Source organism: Carcharodon carcharias, chromosome 19 (genome assembly GCF_017639515.1).
Source record: "Carcharodon carcharias isolate sCarCar2 chromosome 19, sCarCar2.pri, whole genome shotgun sequence".
NCBI lineage: Eukaryota > Metazoa > Chordata > Chondrichthyes > Lamniformes > Lamnidae > Carcharodon > Carcharodon carcharias.
In genome coordinates this window covers 52151658-52164769 of record NC_054485.1, presented here as the reverse complement: position 1 = coordinate 52164769, position 13112 = coordinate 52151658, and the positions used below count along the sequence as shown (strand labels likewise).

The 13112-nt window shown below is 43.4% G+C and overlaps 1 protein-coding gene across 2 annotated transcripts in view; it reads left to right on the top strand.

Annotated features, from left to right (window-relative positions):
* The window catches only part of map7d1a (MAP7 domain containing 1a), a 155022-nt gene that overhangs the window by 122653 nt on the left and 19257 nt on the right, over nucleotides 1–13112 (top strand). For both annotated transcript variants that reach the window (XM_041212134.1, XM_041212135.1), the window contains 4 exons: nucleotides 1244–1401; nucleotides 5150–5412; nucleotides 9993–10128; nucleotides 10715–10895. In XM_041212134.1, coding sequence (XP_041068068.1) covers nucleotides 1244–1401; nucleotides 5150–5412; nucleotides 9993–10128; nucleotides 10715–10895 — 738 coding nt within the window. The remainder of the gene's footprint in view (nucleotides 1–1243; nucleotides 1402–5149; nucleotides 5413–9992; nucleotides 10129–10714; nucleotides 10896–13112) is intronic.

Here is a 13112-nt window from a genome sequence, read left to right as displayed (position 1 = left end):
TGTCTTCCAATTCTAGTTGTTCAAGATGGATGTAAAAGATTCCACAGCACTATCCTGAGAGCAGGAAGGAGTTTTCCTAGTATCCAGGCTACCATTCTCTCCACCCCCCAACCTACACCAAATCCAGATTAATTGGTCATTTCATTTAGGGATCTTGCTGTGCGTTATTCAGCTGCTATGTTCACTGATGTAACAATGGTTACTGTGCTTCAAGTATTATATTTATTATTCAGTATTTGTCCTGTTCCCAAAATGTCATTCTGGTAAAGGTCACAGAGCAAATTCATATCAAGTACTACTGTGCTATGGGGTAACCAATGAAATGTTACTGACTTATGTAAAAAGCTGTATGTGTGTGTGCACTGTGAGGCTTTTTAACTTTCAGCCACTTTGGGTGGTCCTTGAAGAGGGAGGTTAGGCTGGGGTTGCCAACCCTTCAGACTTGTCCTGGAATCTCCAGGAATTGAAAATTAATCTTTAGGACACTAGGAGCAACACAGGAGAAAAATGATTGGGGCCATTAATAAAAATAGTGTGCTGCTTTTCTACTATCTTTGTAAATTTCCATTTATTTATTATAGAATTATTGGTTGTGGGGTAAAAAGGCTGCGGGAATGGGAGGCAGTGTCAAAAAAACCTGCAGGGAAACATCCCAAACAGAGCTGGTTGGGGCTGAGGGGGTTTCCGATGTTGTACTCGAGCATTAACTCGACATGGGAGTGAAGCTGGCCCCAGTAACTGCAAGATCATTCTGTTAAAGACCAATGTTAGCATTCACTTGCGTTTATCCGTACTTTCTTTGTTCATCAGCAGAGTCCCCTCCATCATGATGTTGAAACCCTCGCGAAATCACCATCTGTTCTTCATCTTACAAATTGCACAGAAACAAACCATTCAGCCCAACCAGTCCGTGCTTGTGTGTATCCTCCTCAGCCTAACCCAGTGCCCACTCAGGACCCATAACCCTTTATCAATTAAGAGGAAATATCTCACTTTAATGAGAGTCTGAGGGTTGAAAGCTAAACAGATTCAGTAGCTCATAGTCTCCCTGTCATCCCATGCCACAGCCCTTCAAATATGGACACTTATCTTGCAACTGGCCTTTGCCGGACTGGTCCTCTATTTTGCTACTCACATGGCCATCGGGGCAACAGGAAATCCTGGAGTAATAGTACAGCTAATCACCACTGTTTTACCTGTCGTTTGTCTCAGACTTTGAGCCCTCTTTCCAATCTGTCACCAGAGTGAAAGCAAGAAGAAGGAGAAAAAGGACAAGGAGCGGGAGAACGCAAAGGAAAAGCATGCCCTGTTGAATTCTGGGAGTGTGGCTGACAAGATGATGAGGAAACGACAGTCTCTTCCCATCGTCAGAAGTAAAGAGTCTGTGGCAAGAGAAGCCAGGTACTCCCTAATACACCCATACCAACCCCCGTTGTGGGTTGTGGTCTTTCAAACGATGGCTCTCCCTCTTGGTATTGGAATCTCCACTGTTTCAATTCCCTTTGTTATGTTCAAAACTGCAATTAGATCAAATCAAAGTGTCCCATTAGCCTATAAATCACTGTTCATTAACCGGCCTGAACCTCTCGATTAGTTTTCATCCCACAGCTCACTCCCGGGTATCTGTTATTCTATTTATAAATCACCCAAACCCCTCGATTAGATTTTAGCCTATAACTCACTTCTGGGTATCTGTTATTCTATATAAATCACTAGTACCCCTTGATTAGATTCCAGCCTATAACTCAATCCAGGGTAACTGTTATTCTACATATAAACCACCAGAACCCCTTGATGAGATTTCAGTATGTAACTCGCTCCGGGGTAACTGTTATTCTATATATAAATCAGCCTAATCCCTCAATTAGCTTCCAGTATGTAACTCACTCTGGGATCTGTTATTCTATATCTAAACCATCCTGAACCCCTTAATTAGATTCCAGCCTGAAACTCACTCCCAGGTATCTGTTATTGTATGTGTAAACCGCCTGAACGCCTCGATTAGATTCCAGCCTGTAACTCACACCCAGCTTTCTGTTATTCTATATATAAACCACCTGAACCTCTCAATTAGATTCCAGCCTATAACTCACTCTGGGATCTGTTATTCTATATATAAACAACCCTAAACCCCTTGATTAGATTCCAGCCCGTAACTCACTCCCAGCAATTTGTTATTCTATATATAAACCATCTGATCCCCTCTATTAGATTCCGGAATGTAACTCACTCCCAACTATTTGTTATTCTATATATAAACCATCTGAACCTCTCTATTGGATTCCGGACTGTAACTCACTCCTGGCTATCGGTTATTCTAATATAAATCAGCCAAGTCCCTCAATTAGTTTCCAGCCTGGAACTCACTCACGGCTATCTTTCATTCCATTATTTAATGCAATTTGTGGCAGGTTATGTATGCAAGTCCCAGTCTGGCCTCATTATCTCTCTCCCCAGTGTCCTCTCCATAGATGAATAGTGCATTGCGATCACTGCAGAGATTCCGCAGGATCAGCTGAAGTGCTCAGGATAATTTCATGTACATATTCTCTGTTTGCCGTGTACAGACATTCTGTTATCAGATTGAGTAATGATTCCTTCTCCCCACCCCAGCAATGATCAAAGCACCTTTTATAAGAAGAACTTCTTTCGTTCTTCACATCTGGAATACGGGTTTGAATGGGGCAAAATATTGATGGCATTGCATTGTCCCGGCTCTCTCTTATGCTTCCTTTTAACTGTATATCAGTGCCAACATGTAAGGTGGGTTAATAGAGTTGGGCAGTGTGCCATGTGAGCTCACTCCTTTATCTGCTTTCTCATCCCTGACTCCAGCAAGAAAGACAGTTGAAGATTTTCAAGGACACTCCAATGCTCAGTTGTGTTATTGAGCTTTATGGAACAGAAGGCTGCAGATTCACCTCTCGCCTGGTGCTGAGTTGGGTGTGTGGGGTTGGGGAAATGGGGGGCACGGTGGGGGGGTGCATAATAAGAGAGTGTTGCAACTGGTCAATGCTGCCTCAGTCAGGGAATGGGTGAATCAGTATGGATGCGCAATACAATACAATTGCCACCTACTTAAACTGCCCATGTTTAAATTGGGGGACAAAGGGCGAGATTTTAGTTCCGCCCACAGCCAGGGTTTTCCAGTCCTGCCAGAAGCCAATGGACTTTTAGCTGCCTGTCCAAATTTCTCGTTCCCTGTCAGGGATGGGGCCGGAAAATCCCAGCCAAAGAACCAACCGTTTTTTCCCCCATTAGTCAATCATAAAGTTGGCAGTGGCAGAGTGTTAATCACCTTGTGCTTTTCAGGCAGAAACAAATGTTCAGGGAGCACTTCGCACCTTGTTAAAGTGCATTCCTTGATCACCCGTAACTTGTGCTGGGTTACAGTTTGCCTGAAAATGAAAGCAAAACACTGAAAATCTGAAATATAAACAGAAAATGCTGGGAATACTCTGCAGGTCAGGCAGTGTCTGTGGAGAGAGAAACAGAGTTAACAGATTAGATTGTTAGGCCCCACCCTGCCCAGGTCATTGTGGGGGGGTGGGTGGGGGGGAGGGGTGGCACTAAAGCTAGCATTGTCAGCCTTGTGCCAGTTCCTTTGTTCCATCCCGCCTCCAGACCATTTTTGCAGAGCTCATGGCCACTTAAGGCCAATTAAACTGGTGGGGGCCTGTTTAGCAGCCTAGAGGTGGCCTCTCAATGGCAGACCAGGGCCTGGGGACGGTGAAGGTGGGGGGGTGCAGTTAGTGCTCCAGGCAGGCCCAGAGGGCCTCATGGATTGGCTGCAAAGACCATTTTAATTTAGATTTTAAAATTTGGAGAGTGGGTGCCTTTATTACAGTCTCCTATTCCTTTCAAACTGGAAAGCCTCTGATTGGCACCCCAGCCTTGAAAGTCCACCTGCCATCCTTAATTGGCCATTGATTGAGCACTCTGGGGGAAAAATCACATTGAGTGACTGACAAACATTTCAGCCTGACCGAAGGGTGGGGGGGTGGAGAGGGGGTGGTCGGGGGGGGTGGGGGGGGGGTTCACAAAACTACAGGGAAATCTAGCCCAGCGTTTCAAGTTAATGGTTTTTCATCAGAACTTGGAAAAAAATGAGAGGTTTGAAGCTGGTATATCAGAAGGGAAAGGGGTGCAGGGTGGGAAAGAAAAGAAAGCACAGGGTGCACAGCATCAACAAAAGAATGTGCCGGGTCCAATGAATGTGCAGGAGCGAGTTAAAGTGGAAACCCAGGACAAAACGCATCCCAGGAAGGCCTAACCTGGGATGCGGGACAGAATCCCGGATACCAGACGCTCATGGAAAATCCAGGTCACCCTGGCTGGAGTGACAATATATGTCTGAGTCAGGATGATATGTGACTCCGAGGTGAAGGTATTCGTGTCTACCAGCTACCCTTGTCCTGCTAGGTGGTGGAGGTCACGTGCTGGTGAGCTAGTGTGAACACCAACCATCCTGTACAGAACCCTTCCGCCTCGCTCCTAATGAGCTCCTCACGGTCTAGCTGCCGAATTCACAGGGGTTCCTGAGGTGACTTTATATAAAACTCAATGCTGTCGTTACTCCCACCCTGAATCAGACAGCATCAGACATTCTAACCAGTGCCTCACACTTTGATGACAATGAAAAGAACCATCATCTGTGACATCTCTGGTGTGACCTGAATTAAAGCAGTACGATTGTCCCAAGCCACTTCACAGCAGTGTTATTGAACAAAATTTGATGCTGAGCCGTATAAGGAGGTATTAGGACAGATGATCAAAAGCTTGGTCAAAGAAGGAGTTTTTAAGGAGCGCCTTAAAGGCGCAGAGGGTGTTAAGAGAGTTGGTGAGGTTTTAGGAGGGAATTCCGCACCTTATGGTTTTGGCTGCTGAAGGCACAGCCATCAGTGATAAGGCAATGAAAGTCTGATTGCTTGAGAGGTCAGAACTCAAGGAACACCGAGATCCTGTGCCACTGGAGGAAGTTACAGAGATGAGCAGGGGTGAGGCCTTGGAGGGTTTGAACATGAGGATGAGAATTTAAAATTGGCTCCTGATCCGGCAACGCCTCCAATGCAGGTCAGCAAGCACTGGGATGCACCAACCTCCAGCTCCCATTTTAAAAGAATTTGCCTTGTCGTTGTTTCCAAAACAGATTGAAGAACCGGTCTTTGCCCAGCTCACCCAGGCGTAGGTCCTCAGGCACTAGTAATAGTCCTGTGGTGCCACCGGTGACAGTGGGCAGCAGTACCCCAGTTAGGAAGTCGAAAGCCAAAGGCGAGAGCCGCAAGGAGAAGGAAAACCGCCCGAAACGGAAGGAGGAAAAGGACGAGGAGCAAAAGGAGGGTTCGAGGCCTTCATCAGCCAGTGGCCTAAAAAGTAAGGAGCTGGTGATTGAGGCTCCTGAGTCTGCTCATGGTAAGGAAATCAACTCCAATTGATGGCTCCTATAGCAACACTAACATTTTTATTGAAAAGGAACCCGGGTAATTGGATAAAGAAAGGTTGACATTTCTATAACATCTTATCCAGCTACAGGACATCCCAAAGCACTTTACAGCCAAATAAATACTTTTGAAGTGTAGTCGCTGCTGTTATGCAGGAAACAAAGCAGCCTAGTTGTGCACAGCAAGCTCCCATGAATAGCAATGCGATTATTACCAGATCATCTCTTTGAACAGTGATTATGGTTTTTAGTATAAGTATTGGCCAGGACACCTATGAAAGCTCACCTGCACTAATGTATATAGTGAGATGGGATGTTGTACAACAATCTGGGAGGACAGACAGGGCCTCTGTTTAATATTTCATGGGAAAGATGGCATCTCTGATTCCACACTCTCCTCAGTACTGTACTGGAATGTCCACCTGGATTGAGTGCTCAAGTCCCAGGAACATAAGAATATAAGAATTAGGAGCAGGAGTAGACCATGTGACCCCTGGAGCCTGCTCCACCATTCAGTACGATCATGGCTGATCATCTGCCTCAACTCCACTTTCCTGCCTGCTCCATATATTCTTTGATTTCCTGAGAGGTAAAAAAATCCATCCATTTCAGCCTGGAATATTCTCAATGATGGAGCATCCATAACCTTCTAGGGTAGAGAATTCCAAAGATTCACAATTTTCAGTGAAGAAATTCCTTCTCATCTCAGTCCTAAGTAATTGACTCCTTATCCTGAGTTTGTGACCCCATGTTCTAGATTCGCCAGCCAAGGGAAATGATCTCATTGTCTACCCTGTCAAACCCCTTCAGAATCCTGTATATTTCAATGAGATCACCTCTCATTCTTCTAAACTCCAGAGAGAAAAGGCCTAATTTACTCAGCCTCTCCTCATATGACAGCCCTTTCATCCCAGGGACCAAACCAGTAAACCTCCTAAGCAAGTATATCCTTCCTTAAATATGGAGACTAAAACTGCACACAGTATTCTAGGTGAGGTCTCACCAAAGCCCTATATAATTGTAGCAAAACTTCCTTATTTTCGTTCTCCAGTCCCTTTGCAATGGAGGCCAACGTGCCATTTGCCCTCCAAATTGCCTGCATGCTAACTTTGTGTTTCTTGTAAAAGTATACCAAAATCCTTCTGAATATCAACATTTAGAAGTCTCATGTCTTTTTAAAAAATATTCTGCTTTGCTGTTCCTACAAACAGTGAGTAATCTCACACTTCTCCTATTATGCTCTATCTGCCATCTTGTTGCCCACTCACTTAACCTGCCTATGTCTCTTTGCAGCCTCTCTGTGCCCTCCCCACAGCTTACATTCTCACCTACCTTTGTATCATCAGTAAACTTGAATACATTACTCCCTGTCTCTTCATCTAAGTTACTAATTATTTTTACACATTCATGGGATGTGGGTGTCTGTGGCTTAGACCAACATCTTTTGCCCATCCCAATATTATAGATTGTAGATAGCTGGGGCCCCAGCACTGATCCTTGTGGCACTCCACTAGTCACACCTGCCAACTTGAAAATGCCTTATTTATCCCTATTCTCTGCTTCCTGTCAGATAATCGACTCTTCATTCATGTATTACCTCCAACTCCATCAGTCTGTATCTCGCACATTAACCTTTTTATGCGGCACCTTATTCAATACCTTTTGGAAATACAACATTATTACATCAACTGTTTTCCTTCTATCTACCTAGTAGTTACATCCTCAAGAAACTCTAATATGTCAAACACAATTCCCCATTATAATGACACAGCCGGACCAAGGCTGAGTTGTTCAAATCCCAGAGGGAAACTTGAAACAACTGTCAAAATCCATTTTTGCAATTTGTATGTTTCGAGATGCAGTCTTTAAATTCAGTAGTAATAAGACGAAGTGTCAAGAGGTTTTTAATTAAACTAAACGTTTATTAATACAAGCAAGATTGTAAGCACATACATATACCTACAAAATTACTACTATAATCACTACAAAAATCCCCTAATTAATCTGACTGTCAGTTAGACCCCTGGTAAGGCAACAGTAAATCTCATAGATTTAAACAGACACCTGGCAACGTACACCCTGGACAGTCGCATTCGAAATGAGTTTCTTTCAGCTCAGAGTCCGTGCAGACAGCAGCTTGAAGCTTACAGGCTGAAGGCTTCTCACCCTTGTGGGATCTTAAAATGCCTCTTCCTTACACACAATCTCCTTTATATATATCTTTCTCTTTGAATGTAAATTTTCCATGGTATCAATAGGTTTTTAACTTTACATCTTCTAACAATAACATCCTTTCATCCCACCAATTTTATTAGTAAGCTGGAAAAAAATAGGCACATTGCTTGGCATCTCCTAGCTAGGTGTAAGATTTCACCTGCAGTCTTGAATGGTTTCTTTTAGCAATTGCAAATTTACAATTTACCTTTCTACCCTCTTTACGTTTACCTAATTAACATCTCAAATCTACTATACATCAAAGCACCCAAACTAGCTGGCTTCAATTTAGTTAAGACACACACACAGACAAAGACCCCATTAGAACTTTATTTTTAAAAAATAATTTCCAATAACATTATAGATGTTAATATCTCTTCATGACACCTTTCATAAAACTCTTTGACTCTGATTATACTGTAATTTTCTAAGTGCATTGTTCAGACTTCCTTAATAATAGATTCCAGCATTTTCCCAACAATTGACGCCAGCCTAATTAGCCTGTTCCCTGTGTTCTCTCGCCCTCCTTTCTTGAATATCATTGTTACATTTGCTAACTTCTAATCCACAGGGACCAGCATCTAAGGAACTTTGGAAAATCATAACCAGTGCATCCATTATTACTGAAGCTACCTCTTTTAGAATCCACGATATAGGCCATCAGGTTCTAGAGACTTGCCGGTTTTAGTCCCTTCAGTCTCTCTAATACCATTTCTCTGCTGATATTAATTACTTTAACTTCCTCATTCATGTCAGCCCCTTCTGGAATGTAATTTGTTCTTCTACTGTGAAGAAAGATACAATATATTCGTTCAATGCTTTCTATTTCTTCATTCCCCATGATAATTTCCTTTGTCTTTGTCTCTGTCTCCAAGGGACCAACCTTTAATTTAGCTATTCTCTTCCTTTTATATACTTGTAAAAGCTCTCACAATTCATTTTTATACCCATGTTTAGTTTAATTTCTTCTATTTTTCCCCTTTTTAATCAACCTTTTGGTCACTCTTTGCTAGTTTATGACTTAAACCCATAACCCTCTGCCTCAGAGGTGAGAGTGTTACTACTGAGCCCCAGCAAGCACTCAATGTGATTGCTGATGCTCATTTGCTCTTCCAGCAGCCAGTTTCAAGACTCCAATCTCTGCTGTACATTCATAGGAATACATAGGATATACCACACAGAAACAGGCCATTCTGCCCAACCAGTCCATGACACTGTTTACACTCTACTTGAGCCTCAACCCATCTTTTCTCCTCTAAATCTGTCCTTGTAATCCTCTATTTCTTTCTCCATTCACTTGATTGCTCCTTGTAAGATCTTACCAAGTGTCAGATGGCTGCCAGGTTTAACAATCATTGCTGAAGTTCAAAGTCACTCCTTGTCCACTTTGAGATGTGATAAAATGCTGTATAAATACATAAGTGATTAAATAGTGTGCCCAGAATCCAACTGGCACAATGCTACCTGCAATAGCTATGGCCCTGACATGGTGATGGAATCAGATAATGGGGCAGCTCATCTACAGTGGGATCCAGGGAGGAAAGAGATCCTGTACCCCACCAAAATCCACCCCACCCCCCAACCTCACCCCCATCACCCCAAACACCCAAATAGAGCCATACAAAGAAACTCAACTTTCACAAGCGGCGAGCTGCATCACCTCTTGTGGCGAGTTCCGACTGCTGTCATGAGTGGCTCCTTCAAGAAGTGTGTCTCTATTTGCAGTATATGTGGGAGGCTGTTTCAGGAGCTGCTCCCTGTCCCTGCACAATGGTAAAGACATATACTTGTGTTGTAGAATAGGACAACAACAAAAAATACAAAATAAGGGCATTTAAAGAGACAACAGCTTCAGGAAAAATAAATAGACAAGCCATTTTCCATTGGAGCTTTTTGTATTGGCATAGTGTTCCTTTAAAATGCCAACTGGAGCCCAAATTTTTCTCTGCCTTATTAGAAAGTGTCATCCACAATGAGTGCATGTGTGAGATTTGTTGGTTCAGCTTTGCTGGAGAAGGTATTGGGACATTGCACAACCCAAGCCTGTTATTGTCCAAACATTCTGCAATCCTGTTAAGAGTATCTGTGTTCAGCATTCAGGCAGCAACATGGTACCAAAGGGCAGAACAGAGGTCAATTGGGGTCAAAGGTAAAATCCTCCTGCTGGTGGAGATATGCTGGACACAAGGGAAGGTGGTTGTGGTTCCCACACTTGACTGCATAGCAAAAGAAACTGCAATTCAAAAGCAATTGATTGGCTGTGATACATTTAGGACTTCCCAAGGACGTCCGATGCTGCTATTATGGCTTTTTAAGGTGTACCTGTTTTGTGTTTTAGGTTCACCTGCTAAAACAATAGCAGGCACTATGGACCCAGAGGAGGCCGTGAGAGTCCTCACAGAGAAACGTCGACTGGCCAGAGAGCAGAGGGAGCGGGAGGAGCAGGAGAGAAAGGAACAAGAAGAGAAGAAGAGGTGGGTGTTGGATTTACTGAGTTAACACATTGTCCTTTAACACATTGGTATGGGTTTAGCGGGTGAACACTGCTCCTCACACTCTGCATCTGGGGTTTCGTGGGTTAACACTCTGCCCTTTTACACTTGGGGTCAGCGGAGGTGCACTCTGCCCTTTTACACTGTGGGCTCGGGGTCAGGGGAGGTGCACTCTGCCCTTGCACACTCTGGGTCTGAGGTCAGTGGAGATACACTCTGCCCGCCACACTGAGTCTGAGTATTTTCGATAAACATGATGTCTTTTCATCTTGAGACCTTGGCCTGGACCGGTGAGGTAAAGGTCTCCTCTGTGCTGGCTGAAGACGTCAAATAAAAATAATTTGGCACACTGGAACCCAATTGCTTATCTGCCAGACAAAGCAACCCACAGGGTGTAAATTCCTTCAATTGTGCCTTCAGAAATCCTGGGACTATTAGTTTATCAGGCTGATGCATCTTTTTATTCGATTCACATCCCCATCCCTCTAGCACTTTTAGTTAGAGTCCTGGGAAACCAGAATGTAACTCCCTTCACCTGAAGGTGAACTATTCGCTCTGTTCCATTTAGGCTGATGAAAGAGGAAATGGCCCGTAGAAAGGCTGAAGAGAAAGCCCAGCGCGTGGCCGAGGCTCTTCGACTAGAGGAAGAAAACCGGAGAAAGGAAGAAGAACAGCGGCTTCAGGAAGAAGAGTGTCGATGGAGAGAGGCTGAAGCAGAGCGCGAAGAAATGGAACGCCTGCAAAAACAGGTTGGGGCAGCAGTGTGGATTTGGATAAAACACAACTACAAATCCTTCACCTCCATCTATTCCATAATCTGGCAATATAGGAACATAGGATAAGGCGTAGGCCATTCGACCCCTCAAGCCTGCGCCACCATTTAATTATATCATTGATGATCATCTACCTCAATGCCACTTTCCCGCACTAACCCCATATCCCTTGCTGTCATTAGTATCCTGAAATCTATCAGTTTCTGTCTTGAACATGCTCAATGATTGAGCTTCCACAGCCCCCTGAGGTAGAGAATTCCAAAGACTCACTACCCTCTGAGTGAAGAAATTCCTCCTCGTCTCATTCTTAAATGGTCTGCCCCTTATTCTGAGAGTGTGTCCCCTGGTTCTAGACTCCCCAGCCAGGGGAAACATCCTATCCACATCTACCCTGTCGCACCATATAAGAAGATTGTAAGCTTCAATGAGATCACCCCTCACTCTTTGAAACTCTGGAGAGTACAGGCCCAGTTTCCTCAATTTCTCCTCATAGGACAATCCCACCATCCCAGGGATTCATCTGGTGAACTTCCAACGTATCCCTATATGACAAGTATACCCTTCCTTAGATAAAGAGACTGTACACAATAGTCCAAAACTGTACACAATAGTCCAGGAACGTTCTCACCAAGGTTCTACACAATTGCAGCAAGACATCTTTACTCCTGTACTCAAAGCCCCTTGTGATGAAGGCCAACATACCATTTGACTGCCTAATTACTTGCTGCACCTGCATGCTAGCTTTTAGTGCCTCATGAGCAAGGACACTCAACTCCCTTTGGACATCGCTCTTCCCAACCTCGCACCATTTAATAAATACTCTGCCTTTCTGTTTTTTCTATCAAAGTGGAATATTATAGTAAAGTAGATAACTTCGCTCTTACTCACATGAAACTCCATTTGCCATGTTCTTGCCCGTTCATTTAGCCTATCCAAGTCCCTGTGAAGCCTCCTTGCATCCTCCTCACAACTCACATTCACACCTAGTTTTATTTCATCTGCAAATTTGGCAATATTACATTTGGTCCCCACATCCAAATCATTTCTATAAATTGTGAACAGCTGTGGCCCCAGCACTGACCCTTGTGGTACCCCACTAGTAACAGCCTGCCAACCTGAGAATGACCTGTTTATTTCTACTCTGTGTTTTCTGTCTGTTAAACAATTCTCAATCCAAATATTACCTCCAACCCTATGTGCTCTAATTTTGACTACTAACCTCTTGTGTGGTTGCTTATCAAGAGCCTTCTCAAAATCCAAATCCACCACATCCTTTATCTACGCTACAAGTAACATCCTCAAAAAACTCCAACAGGTTTGTCAAACATGATTTCCCTTTCATAAATCCATGTTGACTCTGCCCACTCGTATCATTATTTTCCAAGTGATCAGTTATCACATCTTTTATAATGGATTCTAACATTTTCCCTACTACTGACATCAAACTAACAGGTCCACAGTTCCCAGTTTTCTCTCTCCCTGCCTCCTTATATAGTGGGCTTACATTTGCTACTTTCCAGTCTGCAGGAACCTCTCCAGAATCTATAGAATTTTGAAAGATAATCACCAATCCATCCACATTCTCTATAGGCACCTCCTTCAACACTTTGGGATGTAGCTTGCCTGGTCCGAGGATTTATCAACTTTCAATCCAATTAATTTTTCGAGTACCGCTTCTATTAATAATTTCTTTCAGCTCCTTATTTTTACAATTCCCTTGGTTCCCTGGTATTTCTGGGAGATTTTCTGTATCTTCCTCCGTGAAAACAGACACAAAGTAATTGTTTAGCTTCTCTGCCATTTCCCTGTTCTCCATTATAAATTCTCCTGCCTCTGCCTGTAATGGACCCTCATTTGTCCTTGCTATTCCTTTCCCTTTCACATATCTAAAGAAGATTTCCGCCTTTGTTTCTGGCTGTCTTGCATTCATATTCTCTTTTCCCTTTCTTTATAAGTTTCTTGGTCATCCTTTGCTGGATTCGAAACTGTTCCCAATCCTCAGGCTTACCACTTTTTCTGGCAATCTTAAATGCCACTTACTTTGATTTAATGTAATCTTTAACTTCTTTTGTTAGCCATGGTTGCTTCAGCTCTCCAGTTGGGTTTTTGTGTCTTAGAGGAATATTTGTTTGTTGTAGACCATGTAATAATACTTCAAATACTAGCCATTGCCTGTCTACCGTCAAATCTTTT